General features: G+C 48.2%; 8 protein-coding genes across 9 annotated transcripts; 4 read left to right on the forward strand and 4 right to left on the reverse strand.

The window, feature by feature from the left end:
* Window positions 1-14: 14 nt before the first annotated feature.
* Window positions 15-419, forward strand: TERG_11935 (uncharacterized protein; the record flags this gene model as incomplete). The annotated part of the gene is made up of 1 exon (XM_047750971.1): window positions 15-419. One exon carries the CDS (start codon window positions 15-17, stop codon window positions 417-419), a length of 405 nt encoding a protein of 134 aa, XP_047605814.1.
* A 449-nt stretch (window positions 420-868) lies between these two features.
* On the forward strand, window positions 869-2,326 carry TERG_03046 (uncharacterized protein; the record flags this gene model as incomplete). The annotated part of the gene is made up of 1 exon (XM_003235945.1): window positions 869-2,326. One exon carries the CDS (start codon window positions 869-871, stop codon window positions 2,324-2,326), a length of 1,458 nt encoding a protein of 485 aa, XP_003235993.1.
* Window positions 2,327-3,714: 1,388 nt separating this feature from the next.
* TERG_11936 (uncharacterized protein) lies at window positions 3,715-4,113 on the reverse strand (the record flags this gene model as incomplete). The annotated part of the gene is made up of 1 exon (XM_047750972.1): window positions 3,715-4,113. The coding sequence occupies one exon, from the start codon at window positions 4,111-4,113 to the stop codon at window positions 3,715-3,717; it is 399 nt and encodes a 132-aa protein (XP_047605815.1).
* Window positions 4,114-4,199: 86 nt separating this feature from the next.
* On the reverse strand, window positions 4,200-6,038 carry TERG_11937 (uncharacterized protein; the record flags this gene model as incomplete). Its single annotated transcript, XM_047750973.1, has 2 exons — window positions 4,200-4,344; window positions 4,504-6,038. 2 exons carry the CDS (start codon window positions 6,036-6,038, stop codon window positions 4,200-4,202), a joined length of 1,680 nt encoding a protein of 559 aa, XP_047605816.1.
* A 918-nt stretch (window positions 6,039-6,956) lies between these two features.
* TERG_03048 (uncharacterized protein) lies at window positions 6,957-13,712 on the reverse strand (the record flags this gene model as incomplete). The annotated part of the gene is made up of 2 exons (XM_003235948.2): window positions 7,288-13,712; window positions 6,957-7,232 (listed from the first exon to the last, which is right to left on the reverse strand). Exons 1-2 carry the CDS (start codon window positions 13,096-13,098, stop codon window positions 6,957-6,959), a joined length of 6,087 nt encoding a protein of 2,028 aa, XP_003235996.1. The 5' UTR covers window positions 13,099-13,712.
* Window positions 13,713-14,674: 962 nt separating this feature from the next.
* TERG_03050 (tyrosine-tRNA ligase) lies at window positions 14,675-16,196 on the reverse strand (the record flags this gene model as incomplete). 2 transcript variants are annotated; one of them, XM_003235950.2, is made up of 3 exons in its annotated part: window positions 14,675-14,974; window positions 15,032-15,843; window positions 15,950-16,196. In XM_003235950.2, 3 exons carry the CDS (start codon window positions 16,194-16,196, stop codon window positions 14,675-14,677), a joined length of 1,359 nt encoding a protein of 452 aa, XP_003235998.2. The 2 variants fall into 2 exon arrangements, with proteins under 2 accessions (XP_003235998.2, XP_047605817.1); XM_047749498.1 differs by lacking the exon at window positions 14,675-14,974 and having other exon boundaries at window positions 14,996-15,843.
* Window positions 16,197-16,206: 10 nt separating this feature from the next.
* Window positions 16,207-16,569, forward strand: TERG_11938 (uncharacterized protein; the record flags this gene model as incomplete). Its single annotated transcript, XM_003235951.2, has 1 exon — window positions 16,207-16,569. The coding sequence occupies one exon, from the start codon at window positions 16,207-16,209 to the stop codon at window positions 16,567-16,569; it is 363 nt and encodes a 120-aa protein (XP_003235999.2).
* A 55-nt stretch (window positions 16,570-16,624) lies between these two features.
* TERG_11939 (uncharacterized protein) lies at window positions 16,625-18,220 on the forward strand. The gene is made up of 2 exons (XM_047750974.1): window positions 16,625-18,132; window positions 18,203-18,220. Exon 1 carries the CDS (start codon window positions 16,865-16,867, stop codon window positions 17,141-17,143), a length of 279 nt encoding a protein of 92 aa, XP_047605818.1. The 5' UTR covers window positions 16,625-16,864; the 3' UTR covers window positions 17,144-18,132; window positions 18,203-18,220.
* The last annotated feature ends 524 nt before the right edge of the window (window positions 18,221-18,744 follow it).

Genomic DNA, 18,744 nt, shown 5'->3' on the forward strand with positions numbered 1-18,744 from the left:
ATGGCCCTGCGACTATGGAAGAATTCCAGGAATACGAAGATGCAGGCATTGTCAATCAGATGCTTGAAGAAATCTTCCGTGAAGGTGTAAAACATGGATTCCGTCCTCCGCCCCGTCATCAACCACAATCAGCTGGAGTCACCGCATACCAAGCCTCAAACTCTGGGTTAGCAGTGTATAACTATAAAATGTCGGGTCCGGTTTCCGCTTCTTCGCTATCTTCTCCTCCAAGTGGACGAAATACGCCAGACGCAGGGCCAGGAGGCGGCGCATTGGGCACAAACGGTGGTGCAGGCGATAATCCACCTACAACTCCACGTCAGATGTTCCGACGATCTACAGCATTGACTCCAACGAGCAGCAGCTATTCGGGAGCTGTTGCAAGGTATCCCATGTTTGGAGGGAGCCCCATGCGTTAACTGACCCTATCATCTCAAGTCTATACATCCACAAGAAGTGAATGACAACAATTGTCAGAAGCTGTTCAACCTTTGAAACGGCTTATATATATGACTATCGCCATCCATGGAGGTGGTAGATCCATATATTTGACAACTGTGATTTAAATATTCAATGTAGTGTTTGACCAAAAAATTTGAAACCGACATTTATCATCATCTTCCAGACTATCAGGTTTCTTAATCGTATTTTGGTGCGTATTTTTTATCTCGTTTAGCAGAAAATGGTAACTGGCAGCGCCTTCCAGACTACAGGCCATGGGTCCCCCTTTCCTTGTTACCAACCATTAACTGGCGGTTATTTATATGCCCCATAGCTTGTTCAGCTACGCACCAGGACTGATCGACGGCCACATTATACCAATCTTATTATCAGCCGTTATATTCTATTTGTATATATATTACGCAGCATGGAACACACGGAGTGCCATAATGGCGGCCACGAGTGCGTTCCTGCCTACCTCCGAGCATCCCGACCCCTAAGAATCTTCACAGAACTGTACGTCGGGATTGAGAGGAACAAGATCCGAGATATTGAGCGCACCATTGAACTTATCACTGCTAAGCACTCATTGACCAGTCCTCCAGGAGACATCACTCTGGAAGAAGAAATACGAGACGTGTGGGCCATGTTATTCGACTTCGTTATACACACCAAGTTCAACAATCCGATGTTAGATTCAGCTGTGCTTCTACTCATCAACCTAACGCATAGTGTCCCCATAACTCAAGAAGTCCATGATCCAAACTCGAAAATTCCGCAAATTATCAGAAACCTGAACAAGGTATGGAAGGACGCGACAGGTAAAGATATGAAGATTTTTGTCAAGAAAAGGAAACCCACACCGAAAACAAGAGAATCTAGTGATGGGGGAGACCCTCCAAGCGATACCAGTGAAGGTGGAATTCTATTACCAACCACAGAAGAAGATTCGGATAAGCCAGACGATACAAATAAGGAGAATGGAAAGGCGGGAAAGCAGGATGAGAATGAGAATTGTACCAGTACCGGAGCTACACTGCCTGATTCCGACAAAAATGGAGTGAGCGGAACTGAGGTTCCCATAGTGCGTGAAATCATCCGAGTCGACGGCCACGCCCTGTGGACTGAGTTGCCACTTCTACATACATATTTGGACGCTCAGTTTCTTAAAATAGGCCGGTTAGAGCGAAAACAAAGGTGCAGCTTGACCAGTTTCCTTGGTCGGATAATTGCTGGGGGTCTAGGCTATCAATATTTTAGCTGTATGGCCCTCTGGTTTATCCGGGAGACACTGGAGACGCCTCGCGCCATTATTGAAGAGGAGGTAGGCTCGGATGAAGACGAATACGGGTCATATAGCCAGGAAGATGAAGCCAAAAACAAGAAACGCCAAGCCAAAGAGAAGAGAAAGCGCGAGCAAGACAAATATGATACCATGGACAAGGTCGAAAAGGAGTTTGCGAATCTGACACTCAACGACCTTCTATTTCCATGTATCACATTGTTTGCTACCTGCAGCAAAACACTTGCGGCTTTGAGTGTAAGTAGTCCCACTATTAACGGGCCCGGTAAGAACAGATTGACCAATATTGGAGAACTTGCTACAAATTTCGTCAAGGAAAAGGAAGAAGGGTTCAGTATCCAAAGATGGATGTTCTGGAAATCACGATTGAAGAAAATTGCTAGCCTTGGAGTACAACCGTTGTCAAGAAGTGCACGATTGGCATTTAATCTTTTATGCAACTCAGGCCGATTTTCCGGAATCGAGCTCCCGGGTGACAGGGAGTTTATGAAACGCTCACTCGAGTACTTGCCCGAACAGAGCAGCCTGGTGGATTTGTTTAATTCAGATCTAAATTGGATTGACGAGGAAATTTGCCCTTGAACAGTGGTGAACAAAGCCTGGTGTTTCGTCCATCTATTTCCTGCAACCCTGTGCCGTCAAGATATCATATTTTTACTCTGTTTTATAGTTAGCCCGTTATTATTAGCTCGCCATGATTTGGATAGACACGTTTAATGAATTCCGTCTACGTCAGTCAAGCTAAATATACTGGATACACTGCATAGTAAGAGATGCCTGGAGAAAGCCCTTAAACTCCAGTACCCCGGGCGGGAGGTGGCTAAGCCCAGGGAGTAGATATGTTGGTGGTACTGTATAAACCGTCATCTGCTCCTCTATGTACGAAAGTATCCATCGGCGGCTGATGCCAAGCATTGAAGGCCCAAACCTTAAAGGCAATAAGCTTGTTCTCCCGCTAAGCTTAAAGCATGAAGGTGTTGGCATATTCAATCTCCGCGATCTGTGTCATTACTTCATATTCAGAAAGGTAGTTTTATCAACCTGAGCAAAAGATACCGGAGAGAGCTATACTTTAGTCAATATTTTCTCCCATCAGCCAAATGTTCTATCGGTAAGAGCCCGATGAAGCTACTCTAGATACAAGTGCAGCCTCGATAATTATTCGTACAACGACCATTTATCCCATTACACCCATTCTTATTACACTGTTGGAAGAAATTCCGGCTGCAGCCATATCCACATTGACATCCGACATATTTGCCCTTATCATCTGTTAGATTTACGAACTGCACTCCATGGGTGGATTGGAAGCTTACAGAATGGCAGATTAGTGATTTTTCGTCCCCATTACAGTTACTGTCCCAGCAGTTTCCGACGGGATATTTGCACTCGTTGGGGTGGGAGGCGGAGCTGCGCTTAGGATAGGCTGATGTGGCATTCAGAAATGCAAGACCAGCAATCAAAAATGTCGAGATATGCATTTCTGAGGAGGAAATGTGTGATCGTTATCGCTGTACGAGGATAGATCGCTGCTGGAAGATGAATGAAGACTTGGAGCTGGCGACTTCGAAACAAGAGCGAAGGTGTTATTTATAACCGGAAAAGAGGCTTGAGGTAAGTAGAACTTTGACATAACCCGGGCGCGTGCACAGAGAAAATAGGAAGCCGTGCATCGTTTACTCTAAAAGGAGCCTTGCAGTGGCAGGTGATACATCTTTGACACCCGCCGGAAACATACAGATATCTGTTGGGTAAAAGAATTGCCATACTTGCAATGAGCTATTCAGGAAAAGATAACCTTGTTGAATATGTACGGGACAAAAAGGGCATTTTAATACAGTCTCGGCCAAAGATAAGAATTCCCTCCAAAAAAGAAATGGTATATAGGTATAATACAAAAAGTAAGAGAAAAGAGAGTGAAAGGGACAGAGAAAGGGTCTAGGCAGGAAAAGCAGTATATAAAAGGAACGTTAATATATTGCCCTTCCCTCATCCCATTTCTTGCTTTCTCTCCTAAGTCCTGGGTCAGGAGGTGGTACGACGTTTTCGGAGGAAGGTGAAAGTGAGAATTTGACCTTTGAGCTCTCTCGACGAACGGCAGAGTCTCGCTCATTCGCAACACCGCTTACACCACCAATCCATTCCCATACTCTGGAGACGTCTCCACCGCGGCCTTCACGGACAGAGGCTCTAACATTGGCATTGCCCTCAACGATTGCTCGAACATGCTTCCACAACTTCTCACGGCGACTGCCTCGCAACTCGTCACGCAATACGTCATCACGTAGCTGTCCAACCGATATCCAGGGCTCTAATGCCTCACCGCGTGCATGTAAAGCAGCCTGTGTAGCAAGCCTGTCAAGTGTCATACCAACTAAAGATGGAACGCGAGCAGCATCACTTCGTCCGGCTAGGATACGTGATCGGATATAAGCAGCCAGTAAGCAACACAAAATTATAAGGAAAATAGGGAGTCGATACGCGAGGAGAGAGAGTCTGAGGTGTCTTCGGATGGAACAGGTGAAGGAGAGCTTTGCGAGGGATGTGGATGCGAATCTGACATCTGCACTTGACGATGGACTGTGGGTTCGTACGCGGTTCTGTTAGTGTTGAAACATAGCACGTCAATAGCTGGACATTATAATTGAGAGCAGGAGAAAACACCTGAATGCTACACTGGATGGGCGACATGCTGAGGTTGTGGTATGGAAAGAAGTATGAAAAAAAAAAAAAAAAAAAAAAAAAAAATCATTACTCACCCTGTACTGACAACAACTTCCTCACGCCCAGTTATCTCGCCGATTGAGGCATCCCACAGACTGTCAAATTCTTCTTCACTCAATTTTCCCTTCCTCCTCAAACTCCCTACTCTATCTCGAAGCTCAGAAGCAGTTATCTCTGGTGTTGCCACCACCTCGTCGGTCTCCTTGTCGGATTCACCGCACTCAAACTTCGCTCGCTGGGTTCTTAGCTCGTCAATAGCTTTATCCGCAACCACCTTGACACGTCTGGCCTTCTCACCATCGGCCTCGCAGGTGGGAGGTAAAGGTATGAGGCCTCCTAACGATAGCGGATGAGCCTTAAGAACAAAACCTTGTTCACATCCAGCCTCAAAATTAGGATAACAGAAAGCATGTTGAGGACATGTTTCACACTGTGGTTCAATGATATTCGCCCAAGTTGGCACATTTGTGTCTTCTAAGGACCAATGTGTCTTTCCAACGCCGCAGTATCCTATTTCGATCTTTTCTTTCCGCCACCAAAGCCCGAAACCACTTAGCAGCGTTAAAATCACAAACCAAGATGCGAAGACTCCGCTGCTACTCTGTCCATTTCGAGATCGGTCCCTCAGTACAGACCTTCGTCTCCCGTTGTAGGCCTGTTCCTGGTCCAATGCTAGTTGTTCATCAGGTGTGAACTCTTCTCCAGGTTCGATGTCAGACGACTCCTCAAATCGCGGCAACCCCTCAATATGAGAGATCGGTGACGTGAATGTAGATCGTGTGGGGACTTGTATATCCTCTTCTTGTTTCATTCTAGCGGGTGTCCGAACTTCGGATCTGCGTTTTCTCCTCTCTTCAACTTCTGACAATCGACTTATACCGCTTTGCCGCCGGTATTCTGAGTTCGGAGACCTGAACTTGGGGCTATTCGATGGAGAGCTGCCGCCTTGGAAAGGGTTGTCGTCGGTGAATGGAGTATCCGCAGTATACTCACTCTTGACACCTGTTGGGGTTTCGAAATTGTCGTAGTGAGATGCGTGGGGTGTTAGATAAGCCTCGCTCTTTCTGGACTTCTTTCCACTTGGCCGTACTGGAGTAGCCAGAGGTGTATCGTCGTAGTTCTCCGGCATGTCAGTATCCGACGACCGCGGATGTTTGCTTGAGCCTCTCGTTGTTCTTTTCGCTGCAGAGAGAGGAGAAGTGGCCCGGTACTCTGATTCAGCAGTCGACGCCCTAGTACTCGATCTTGTTGCTCTTGATCTGCTCCTCTGGCGCCTTTCAACCGTCTCAACCTCCTCCTCTGGCTCACCGCTAGGCTCCCCGTTGTATGGCATATTTGTTATTCCCCTGCTTGTCCTTCGAACGCGATCCCGCTCACGTAACAATTTCTTAGCCTGCGGGATAACTTCATTTTCCAGAATAGCAACTAGCTGAGATTTCTTTGCAGATGCCGGATATGAGATATCATGGTTCACGAGAATAGACCGAAGTCGCGGCACTGTCAGCGTATTCAAATCGAAACCCGGTTGAAGATAGTAGAGCTCATCGTTTGTATCCGAGTTCGACGCCATAACGAAGGTAGGAAATCCGTAAAGACACGGTATATAGTAAAAACCAGCGAATTCGTAGCACCCTCGCTGTGTCTGGAGCCTCTATCGAACTGATCAGAAGTCGCAGCGTTTTTTCTTCTGAAGTTGTGTAATTTTTGTCAACTTCTACGGTCTCCTAGGCAACCACTAAACGTGTTAAGAGGGGCATCTGCGGCCTGGCATAAGGAGCTTCTCACACAGCAGAGACAAAGACAGCCATGTAATAAGTGTCTCCCCTTTCAAATCTCTTTCTTTCCATTCCGATATTTCAAAGGCTCCATATCAGCTTTTGAACGATGTCGTTCGGAATTTCCTGCGGCGCAACGAAAAACAGGAAAACAAACGCGATCACGTGATGAATCGCCACTTTCGCTTCCAAGCGAAAGTGGAATATTTCGGCTTATCTAAGCATTTCTCCTATCAAGAACGAAAAAGGCGAAGACGAGATGAGACGAATAAGACAATGAAGAAGGTTGACTATAGACAGATGAGCATGATAATTATTTGCCTCTTGTTGTATTAAACAATGCCTTGCCCGTTAAACCACTGTATACAATTCGCAGCCGGGAAAGAAGTAGGAAACTGAATAAAGTACTGGCAAAAAGCGAAAAAAGAAAGGCGTAGCTCTCAGGGGGGAAAGGCTGTGCAAGTATGATAAACCATGATTCATCCCCTCTTTCGTTGATTTCCGTAAACTCCAAGCGTGTAAAAAAGTCCACTGTCCCCTTAACCGCAGTCTCTGAGTATACATGAAACAAGCATGAAGGAAATCGAGAAATGATAATAACAATACACAAGATATTTTTTGGCGGAAATGAACAAATATGCAGGTCATAGACGAGGAAATAGATATGCCACGCGAGGGGTATCGTGGGAAAATTGAAATAAATATTCCAAAAATCATTTTGGGGCTAGATGTGGAGGAGCAGCAAGGTTGATGGCGGATGATTGAGCGGATGAAATCGTTGATTCAGGCACTTCAACAGAGTAGCCACTCGGTGGAGGTGTTGTGGGAGCACCAGTGAGATTCATCTGGGTCTTAAGTGCTTTGAACTCCGCGAGTTGGGATTGAAGTTGTTGTAGGATGTCAGACATGGGAACGGCATGGTCAAGAAGGGTATCGTTCGGTTTGAAAGGCTGCATCATAGTTCTGATCGTGAGAGTGTTGGTGCAGGTCTGGAGGATAAGGGTTAGTCATAAGTCCGTGTAACGTACATGCTAGACATCTCACCTCTATGCGTGCTACTTGATGTTCAAGTAGTTTCATAACAGCAGCATCATCAATCTCATCACCTCGGGCCTTGATTGCATTGATGATTTGTAAATCAGGTTCAAGTAGCATGCTGCCACCGGGGTTCTCAAGGGTACTACAAAACGCCTCCAAGCGTAGAGCTATCCTGAGGAGTTGCCAGAACATATCTGCATCGATATTCAAAGTAGAGTTTTTGCCTAGAGTTCCTGGGGAAGATGCTTCGCCGGATGTCACCATGTCCGGTTGGACAGATAGTCGCCCAGACAGGGCATGTGGGTATAGCAGGTATACAGACTCTGGGTTCTCAAGGCCTTTTAATTTACGCTCGCCAAGATCTTTAACTTCAAAACCTTGTGTGCTCAACTGGTAAAGTTCGCGGCGGGTAGCTTGACCTAAAGCCTCGTCTCCAAATATATCCTCTGACGAATCTGAGTTGGTGCGCTCGTAATCTGCAAAGGCTTCTAGGGTCCTCTCCATCTCAGTAACGAAGTCGGCTGAAACAAAGATCTGTCCACCATCAGCAACTGCCGAGATTCGAGAAGCACGATTAACCATTGGACCGAAATAGTCCATTCTCCCGGTAACTGGGTCCTTTTCACAAAGTGGTCGGCCCCAGTGCATACCCATTCTGACAGACAATCCCCTGTAAATAAGATTGCCATCATCATCATACGTCTCACGGCAAGAAGGCGTCTGGAGGACTTCTGTCGGCCAAGGGGCTTCTAGAAGTTGCATCTGGCAAGTGAAACACCATAGTAATGCTGCAGTCGCGGTTGAGAATGATACCATAAACGCATCTCCCTCTGTTTTGACTTCAAACCCTCCAATGAGTCGCAATTGCCGCCGGAACAACTCATTGTGTATTTGAATGGCAGATCTCATGGCAAGGGGATATGTCTCCCAAAGGGAAGTGGACTGCTTGATATCAGTGAAGACTATAGCAAGTTCACCCGTAGGAGCCTCCACATGGCCCAATCTTGCCAGGGTAGAATCACTAGGGATATCACGGGCTCTCTTTGCGCGCTTGGTGAGAGGGAACATATGTTCGTCATTAAGCGGCGAGGGTCTTGATAAGCTGGTGCTTCTAAATTTGCTGCGTTCTCGTCTTTTGAGATCATTGACACCAGCGATCATCACCATAAGCTTGCTTGTTGCACCATAAGAGATCGCTAAGTCGCGGATCTTTTGTGAGGCAATCATCAAATCAGTCCGTTCGGATCTCGCTACATCAACAACCACATTCGGCGTCACATAGTCCCACAACTGCCCGGATGCAAGAATAATCATCTCGTCCTGAGACGTGAGTGTGACTTTCACAGTGCTAGGAGCTGCGATAACAGCAGGCACCAGGTGGAAGTGTCCAAATGCTCGCGAAACCGATAGCTGGTCGTTTAGTTTTCCATTGCGAGAAACATAGCCGCCGGCTTCTCTGATTCGTTCTCTCTCGGAAGCTTCTGCAGGATCATGATTTTTCGTGAGATACTTGAATTGTCCATTACCTTGGACTAACAGGGCTTGGGCATCGCCAACGTTGGCAACAAAAAGCTCCATGTTCTGCAAGTACAGGACAGTGGCAGTACCACCTGAAAAAGCATCCTCACGGTTAAGCAGCTTAGCGGCAGTAGGGTTGCGATCCCAGTGGCGCGACTCTTTATCGTCCACAGGTTTGTAAGCAGCGGTAGCCATATCCTTATTGAGAGCCAAAAATGTTCTCCGTAAGGCATCCTCTGGTGTTTCTCCATTTTGCTTGCGAAGCTTCCCTAGTTCCTCCATAAAGGTAGCTGTGAAGTTTTCATGCAGGAACTTTGCAATCTTTGAACCCCCACCCATTGACGGCTGGCCATCAAACAAACCAATAATTGTTTCCATGTCACTACCCCTGAAACGTGGGACTACCATATCGATCATGGATAGGTGCTCATTCTTGCCAAGACTATCAGCAAGGCCATATGCAATGCATCCAGACAAAGAGGAGGAAGTTCGCACACGTCTGTCCTCGGTTTCTTCAGGAATAGTTGGTATAGTGATAGTAACGTCCATCAGGCCGAGAACACGTATGTAACTTAAAGAGCTGAAATCTGTCAAATCTGTCGATGGGGTTCCGTCAGTACTTGGCGTATAGGCACTAGAAGGGTTGATTCCAAATCGTTTATTTCCAGAGAAGTTAAGGTATCTCAAATTATGATTCCAGTTCCAGTTCCAATCATACGGCCAGTTGGAGATGTTATACTTGAGCGAGTTGCTTCCAACGTCCAGCACAGCAAGTTTGTTTATTTTGCAGAGTTCCGCGGGAAGGACTTGGAATTTATTGCCGTTGAGATGGAGGACCTTTAGATGGCTTGACTCTTCCAAGTCGTCGGAAGGAAGAGAACTCAACTCGTTTCCGGACAGGTAAAGTTCAGAGAGGTACTGCAAGCGCCGAATAAACCCCGGAGGCAAGTCAGTTAAACCATTGTAGGATAGATTCAGCACTCTCAGCTCTGTGAGTAGCGCGATTTGATGGAAGATGTCATCTTCAAGCCGATTATCAGCTAGGTAAAGCTGTCTGAGCGAGTTGGCAAAGGTACTAGCTATCCGTTGCGAAAACGTGGAATCCTTCCTTGACTCAGCAGTGATACGAGAAGCATTTGACGATTTCCTTCCACCGGGCGAACTCATCGATGGTATTGAACCTTTTCTAGTTGAGTCTGGAGGTGTGCCAACCTGTAAACGACCGGTAGAAGCATGGCTTGGTCGTCGGAAATCATATTCTTCACTCCTTCCGCCAACATCATCATAGCTATCAGCGCGTAGCAACGGGGTGCCCATTGGAGTTAAATTATTAGTCGCTTCGGACGGTGGGAGAGGTGGGGAGGAAGCTGGCTTTGGGAAAATTTCCAGGACATTGGATGAGACGTTTAGGCTCTCCAATTTGAGACAGTACCAGATCTCAGCTGGAAGCCTGTTGAGATTGCATTCTCGCAGATTTAGGCTCTTGAGCTCAGTCAGACAGCCTATTGATGCGGGTAGAATAGAAAGAGGGTTCTTTGCCAGGTTAAGGTGCTCTAATTTCTTTAGAGAACCTATATTAGGTGAAAGGGTCACGAAGTGGTTTGTATTTAGAATAAGTTTTGTTAGGTTAGGGACGTTGGCGAATAGAGAGTCCCTGAATTCGACCAGCTTAGCCGACGCTATATTTAGAGAATGCAATGTGGGTAATGGTGATGTGATGTCGAATTCGGTGACAGGACAGTGGTCCAGTACTAGGGTCCTTAGCCTAGGGAAGGACCCGGAGAAAGCAGAGACAGCGTTATGGCCAACGAGTAGTGTTTCCAGCCTGGGGAGAGAGGCCATGTTATCGATTGAGGTGATGTTGTTAAACCGTGCATCAACCTCCTTGAGCTTGGTCAAGCCCTTGAATGTTTCAACTAACGGTCCGCTCAGGCTGTTATTTGTAACCCAGAGTCTTTCCAAGGAAGTAAATTGGCCAATGGTGGGCAAATCCTCGATCTGGTTAAAACTAATGTCCAAGTCAACCAAGCTGGTAAGATTCCCCAAAAAGTCAGGGAGAGCACGGAAGTTATTGGAAGAAAGATTCAGACTGCGCAATGACGGGAAGTCCCAGAAGTTGGCAGGTAAGCTCGAGAGCTTATTATTCGCCATCTTCAAGCTGACCAGGCCTTTCAACTTGTGTAGATTAGCGTGTTCAAGCTTTTCTAGTCGGTTGTTGGATATGTCGAGGTACGTCAGGCGAGAAGCAAGACTAAGACTGGGGGGAAGCTGCCAGGCTTCATTGCTCGTGAATCTAATTTCCCGTAAGTTGATACAACTTTGGATGAAATCCTTGGGGACATCCAGAGCCAAATTCTTCGAGAGATTGAGGGAGATAATTTCCGATGCCTTTTTATATAGCTTTAAGGGTATCGTGGCCACACTTCTCCCTTCGAGATCAACATGGCTGTATTTCTGGTTATCTGTGAAGCCAAGTTCAGGGTCAAGATTTGAATAAACACCTAGTTTAGTAGGGAGAAAGGTAAAACGGCATATATAGCTGTTGTCTTCACGACCTATCTCAGTGATACGGTCGGACATGTGGTAACCGACTTGTTGGAGAAGACGCTTTTGCATCAGGATAGGGCGCTCATTAGGCTCCAGGGTTCGACTGAGATCGTTTTTCCGCATCACGATTTCATAATTATTGAGATCCTCCTGTAAAAAGGACTTGCGACCCAACATCTCCAGTAACTGAGTAACGGTGGTGTTTAAGCCAGCAGATAGAGTCGCGAAGGTTGAATCGATACGGAAAACACGTATACAAAACGGGTGGCCGTCCTCATCGACCTCCTTCTCCGGGCCCGGGTCAGCCACACTGGATAAGCGCGTTCCAGTATCCTCTGTTGGTCTTTTAACTTGCCAGCTATCAGGAGGGTGCCAATCATCAGTACCGATAAGGTCCAGGGGAGTGATGGTCTCCCCATTAGCAGGGAATGGTTTTGAGCCTCCAAATATGCCAACACTTGTGTCTGTTGGAGATATGGCATCCGGTTGTGTTACTATGCCCGACATGTCACCCAGATTGGTATCAAGGAAGACCTGGTTACTATCAGCCTTATTCCGGCGATCCCTTGCGCCCTTCCCATCCAGAAGCCGGCGACCATGTCTGAGCCGACTAGGACCTATTGCAGACAAGGCCTTACTAGTTGTGCCTTCTTTTCTGCGGTCAAAGTCGTTATTTTCTCGCGAAGTAGACTCTGAACTGCCCTTTCTGCCACGGAGAATGGAACCCGGCTCGGAAGTAAAATAACTAGCAGCCTTAGCCATATCCTGGACAGATTTTGAGGGCGAAGGCAGGTTCTTAAGAGAGTTGGAGGTAGCTTTGGGACGGCGAATACGGTCGAATAGAGATCTTTTGGGCGCAGAAGGGTTAGAGGATTGATCGCGCGCATCTCTCAGGTTGACGCTCCGTGTGCTAGGCGTAGGGCTGGCAGAACGACCGCCGAGTGTAGTAGAAGAACTCATTGGAGTCGGAGCCTGCAGGCTGTGCTCTCTCGGCTGTCGCATAAGAGGCGGGATTTCATCACGACCCGAAGCAGGTCGCGGCGGGAGCGGAGCGCTGATGTTGGCAGTATTGGGCGGCGGGTCTTCCTTGCTCTGCGTGTGGCGGTGGCCGGTAAGGTGAAGACGATGAGTCGGACGAACCTTGGGCGCCGGAGCCGGCGGCTGATGCTCAGAGGGATCAGTAGTGGGAGCTTGCCTGACAGGAGCTTCACCCAGATTGGGGATATCTCGGAAGTTCTGGTACTCCCAAGGAGTAACTTCGCTTGAAGGTATGGGGGTTCGTGGGCGAGCGGGATCAGGGGAAGCAGTTCGATCGAGACTTAATGAGTTGGTGGATCCCTTCCGCGCTCTGCCCGCAGAGCCCGTCCGTGGCCTCGAGCTTGACAGCCGACTAGACGATCTCAGCGTCGTGGGAAAGGAAAGGTCTTGCTGTTCAAACTCGTCGCCAAATATGCCCTGGAGGCGCTTGTGGAATCGCCCTCCGTGGGAGCGAGATCCTTGGCTACCGACGGTGGTCGCACTGGCTACGGAGGGCCGTCGAAGGCTGTCTCCATCGTCCTCGTCCTCGTCCGGACGAAGGTTATCTGACTGAGAAAAGGGGTCGAATGAAGACGACGGCGGTAACTCGGGGGAGTCGTGGTAGAATGTTCGCTTCTGTTGCTGCGGTTGCTGTTGCTGGTGGTTTCCATCGGATGGCAACATGGGCGAGGACGTAGCGCTAGGGCCATCATGACCGACACGGCCAAGGGCCATCTTCGGATTGGCGCTTTTTCCGGGACGAAATGTGAGCTCAACAGCAGCCCCTCAATGCAAAAAAGGGACAGGTAAACAAATCCGAAGCTAGACAAAACCCTGCGCAGTCAGACAGCTATCACAGTTGCCCGTCAAGCGCTAGGTATCGCTAGATTGTCCAGCTCGATATCGGCGTATGGAACATGCAAGGCCCGCTCCAAACCGGCGGGCTCCAAGGACCGGTGGCATTCGACGAGAGAATGAAGCTAAGAGAAGCTCGTCAAGGCAATGAATTCGGATGTAGCAGGCGAGTAGTTAAAAAGGGAGCAGCAGTGCGATGGAAAATGACGGCGCGCACAGCCGCAGAGAGCTGAAAGGAAAGTTGTTTCGCACGGAGGGCTGCGGCCCGCTAACAGACGAGAGCGCGCCAGACGCCAGGGCTGGCGGGATCGATCGTCTTTCTTCCGTCTCGCTTCTGCCTTTCTGCTTTGATCCGTCACTCTGTCACTCTCGCAGGTGGGCGCAGGAGGCAACACAGTTCGTCGTTGACACTAACTAGACGGTCGATCTCTCTTGTTTGCCTCTCACACCAGGACGGAGGCGTTGGCCTGGCTGCATAGCAACCTTTTTAGCATCAACAAGGCGCCTGGCCAGCGGTCTCCAGCTCAAAAAACCTTCAGCTGTCCTATCAGAGCGCTCTCCAGCGTGCGACGACAGCGGGAATCTGTCGAGACGTTGTTTGTTCGTCGTTTGACGTCGTCGAACGGCGACGTCGATGTCGCTTTTTTGCCTTTTTGGGGCTCTGCTCACGTGATTCCGACAGTCAGCAAGAGACGAAAGAGGAAAAAGCCGACGACGAGGCATCAAAAAGCAGAGAACAAGGCGAAGAAGGGGGACGACGGCGACGTAAAAGGACAGAAGAGGGTGTTGGTAACATGGGGAACATGGATGTCGACGGCAAGATCGAAGTGATCAGGGCAGAGCGCGGCACGGAGAGCCCCCCCCCCCCCCCCCCACAGGAGCTCTGCGCCCTGAAACAGCTCCACGACGACTCCAGTTTGAGATTTCTCGCGTTTGTTTCATCGAGATCCCCATATCCCATCCTCCTATACCCAGGGATATGGAAAGACCAATGCAGATACGTCATGGATAAGAGGGTGGCTATCCAAGCTATGACCGTTTCTCTCCACCCGTTACGCTGAATGTGACTTTGGCTTTGGTAGCTTATAAGTCCCTTTTGCCATCCGGGGGTAGCGCAATGATCCTGCTGCTTATTACTTTCGTGATATTAGCCTGACAGACAAGGAGTTAGGGTTATAGCCCGTCATTATCTAGACGAAACATGACCTTTCCGTATACTCTCGACGGTAAGCCTCCCAGGACGGCCCGAACGGAACAGTACGGGACCGGCAGCACTGCAATTGTTTCGCTTTGTTTAATGACAAAGATCTATAACTTAACTGCGCAGCTAAAAGTCTCTGGATTTACGTTAGTGCCGCCGACTCCTTGGATACAAATAAGTTGGGCAAAAGAGAAGTTAAGGCTGGTATCTTTGATACCTGATATATTATTCAAATTTTATTTCTCTAGAGGTCTACTACTCCTTCACCTCCAGCTTCTTGATAGCTTCGTTGACATCCTCTCCTACCGAAGCCTTGGCACTGGCTTCGCCTTCCACTGATCCATCTGGTTGGGTGGTAATATTCTTCGCACCACCGGGGTACCTATTACCCTTGTCCTTTGGCTTCTTCTGTTTTTTCTCGGGTGCAGGAGGGAGCGGATAAGCCTTCTTTGCTAACTCTTGCCACTCAGGGTCTGCGGCATATGCGGCCTGGATCGGTGCAAGAATTTTATTCAACGCAGTTGTTATGGAGTGTTTGAGAATTTGAGGTGTTAACTATACCATTAGTCGAGGACATCACATAGAAAGGGAGAAAGGCAGAGAGAAACTCACTTTATCAGCCTGGTAATCGGCCTTGACAGCTTCGATAGAATCGTACGCTATAGCGCCGCCCTCTTCCTCACTCCTATCGACAACAAAGGCACCCTTACCATCTGCGTTCTCTAGGGCGCTAACAGGAAGCAGAACATATTCAACAAAGCTAATCATCCCATTGCCCTCGGTCTCCTTGGGCACTGCATAAGCCTTGCGGATCTTCTTCTTAACCGCCTCAGCGGTATCAAGAATGTCAATCTTTGAATCCGGGTCGGAGGCAGACATCTTCCCGCCAGCCAATCCAGGTACCATCGGGTTCATCAAGTGTGCTCGTTCCTTATACCCAATGCGAGGCAGCGTTTCCTGAGCCAAAGTGAAAATCTTCCGCTGGTCAACACCGCCGAACTGCGCGTCAACGTCTAAATGCTCCTCATCCAGAGCCTGCATGAGTGGATAAATTAATCCAGACAATGGCGCATTGTCGACTTGTTTCACGACCTCTGCACCGGCCTTTTTGGCATCATGCTCAGTCACCATGCTGCTTAGACGGAATATGTCCATTGTATATTTTGCCGAGAGCTGGTAAGAAGATCCCAGCACGAACTCGAGCTTCTCGAGAGGTACGTGTATGGCCTTGAGCATAGCTGTTATTACATAGCGGTAGTAGTCGGCGCGAAAGTTGACAAGCTCAATGGGTGCTTTGAGATTGTCGAGAAAGCCGTGGATGTCGGCGAGCAGGATCTTGACGTGACATCCTGCCCGGAGGAAGTGGGCGATCTTTACAATGGGGACAAAGTAGCCACAGTGCGGTCGACCGGTGGTAGCAGTCCCTAAATTTGTCACACATCTTAGCAAAGTATTCGCTGAATTCTGATATTCTCTTATCTGCTATGCTCATCCTTATGACTCGTGTGTGAGTGGGGTTTCGCGTCGCACCTAGGTAGATTTTCAGGGGTCTGTTCTGCTTGACAATTACATCCTCGAGGATCTCTGGCTTGAGAACCTCCTGTAGGTTCTGTGTGATCAGCTTGATCTTCTCCTGCGGCGTTAGTTCTGACCCCATGGCTGTGCGCTGTTCTTGACCTGATGAATCTTCGACTTTGCTCGCTTTCTTGTTACATTTTTCGCGGGGGAATATTGCTGAGTAATCAGTCACGTGTAATTGTCTCGATCGCTTAGTCATTTATACAAAAATGTTGGCAGGATTAGTCATCCACTTGTTAGAACTCGCAGATGGCTCAATGTTCTCTTTGGGAACATGGGGCAGATATAGGCCTTTTTGTCCCATGGTCCTGTGGTCCATGTTCCAACAGGTTATGAGCCTGGTTTGCGCACTCGAAGCTCCCATTGGACCTTTGGCCTTGGGCGGTAGAGACTGTAGTGTACATTCTCAACAGGCTACGGAGTACCAGAGAGCACGAAGGAAGTCGCCCTACGAGCAAGCCTACGGCAAACAAGCAACGGTCGAATACCTCCGCGTTTACGGATGTATGGCGTGCGTTTTGATATATAAGGATGACCGTGTTCAATCTCAAAAGATGCACCCCCGGGCCTAAGTGGGACAACTCGTGGGCTACGTTGGCAACGGCCACATTTACAAAATTTAGATACCGGAAACGGGTAGAGTCATCACCACTAAGGATGTCTAATTCCCTGAAAAAACTAGAGAAATCCCTGTTCCGCCAAAGGAACAAGCACCTGAGCCATGCCTAGGACCAACGACGAGCCCACCACAAGTCTCACCAGTAGCTCGAACAGTACACAGATCGATCGTGCAGGCACCAGCGGAGGCACACCCCGTTCCTTCAACACACTCTTTACAAGTCGAAAGAGAATACTCCATTCCATGGGATGAGCTTAAGCGATTTGAGCGCCTTGCGCAGCCAGAGCAGGTCCTTCGTGGCTTCTTCAAACACCACAAATTCGGCCATGTTGCAACAAGCCAGGCACATTCTCAGATATCTTGCGGGCCAACCAGAAGCCACATTAACACTAGGCAAACGCCCAGAACGGCGCCTAGAAGCTTTCGTCGACGCCGGAGACGAGGCAACGGTAAATTCGTGGAGTCCTACATCTTCTTCTACGCTGGCTGTCCAATCAAATTCTGGTATCCTCGTCCAGTCGAATTGAGTGCTGCGATCGTCATCTGGCCTATCAGAAGGCCGCGTTTCTAGTATTTCGTTCCTTTTGGCTTACGCAAGGTGGTTGTTTGGATTTGGCTCTCAGTGTCAACTAGACATCGAACAATGGCCTCAACAGGCCACAACGGAACAGCAAACAAATGCCTCGACGTCTAGCTAAGCACAGAAAAACTCGATAAGTAGGCGTAGAATGATGTATGATGATGGCTAACAAGGCAGCAGGCAATACTACGGCTATTTATACGGCTATTTATCTGTATATGATGATCACCGATTGGCCAACTGGTGCCTAGGTACCACAAGCGAGATGGAGCAGGAGGTGGCGGCGGCGGCGCATCATATATCCGAGAGGCTACCAACAAATGTTCAAGAAAGGAAGGCTTTTCCTTTACAGATTTAGACAGCTGTTGATGCCTTGGATGCGCCAGGTCTAGAAATGCTCTAGACATTGGTGATCTCTGTATTCATATAGAGGAATTAATACCCATGTTGTGATGCCAGTGACAGGGATAACGTGTCGGCTTACCGCCGCAGTACCTTCAGCTGAAGAGACCATCTCGCATCTACTCGAAATGGATAATCCGAGCCAAATATTTTACCATGCAGCATCGTGACAAGAAAACTGGAATCCTTTCTCGGCCGGATGAGAGGGAACGCTGTCCTTGACTCGCCTATTATATGTTAAATGAGCTTAGCGCGGTGTCATGGATGTAAAGGATGACATGAGTATTGAAAAACCTATAAAGCCTGGTGAACTTCTTCGTTGCTGAGCCCATAAAGGTTCCTGCCCATCACGTCGATCATATAACCCCAAGATCCAAGATGAATTTCTCTCTCCCAATCTTACTCGCCGTCGTGGCGTCCGTTCTCCCCGGAATTACGGCTCTACCTTATCCAGTCGAAGGAGACATATCTACTTTGCAGTCATGCTGGATTGCATGTTGGGATGCAAGCATCACCTGTCCCAAGATACAGCCTGTAGGTAGCCCGGTTAAATTATTCCTGGTATTGATTAACAGGCGTCACTAATGATATTGCCTTACTACAGTATCCAAAACAAGATGGGGTAGGTTAACTACTGCCATAGCTCCAGGCCATCTGGTATTGATGGCTAATAAACATATATAGATGTGCTGGACTTGCTGTAGGGAACCTGTCAACTAAACGGGGACATCTATTAGTGGGCCATGCATGCATTTTAATTCAAGTTGATCCCCCTGTTATAATTTCTGCTATCCTTCCACTGAGCCACGTTTATAAACACTTTCGACGGTCGGGTAAATACCTATCTTATTCAGATATATTCTACGACGTGTGTAGCGCTCGCTAAGATCGCTCCATGCAAAGAACTTATTACAATTGGTTCCTATTTCACATTTGGCTGTGCTTCCCGCCTTAATTAAGATATCCCTTAGTCTATTAGTTGAGCTCCAGCATTATTTCAAGAACTGAACAATCTGCCCAACCATTGGAAGCCTCACGACCACGATAGATAAAGGCATTGTACGCCCGACTTACATAACCCAACATGCGGCATTGGAAAACGACTTTCGTCACCGGCCAGCGTTTGTTATATCGTTAAACAAGGAC

This window comes from Trichophyton rubrum (genome assembly GCF_000151425.1).
Source record: "Trichophyton rubrum CBS 118892 genomic scaffold supercont2.3, whole genome shotgun sequence".
NCBI classification, from domain to species: Eukaryota; Fungi; Ascomycota; class Eurotiomycetes; order Onygenales; family Arthrodermataceae; genus Trichophyton; species Trichophyton rubrum.

Coding starts and splice junctions, on each gene's coding strand:
- TERG_11939 (XM_047750974.1), top strand. CDS start 16,865: ATGAGCTTAAGCGATTTGAGCGCCTTGCGCAGCCAGAGCAGGTCCTTC.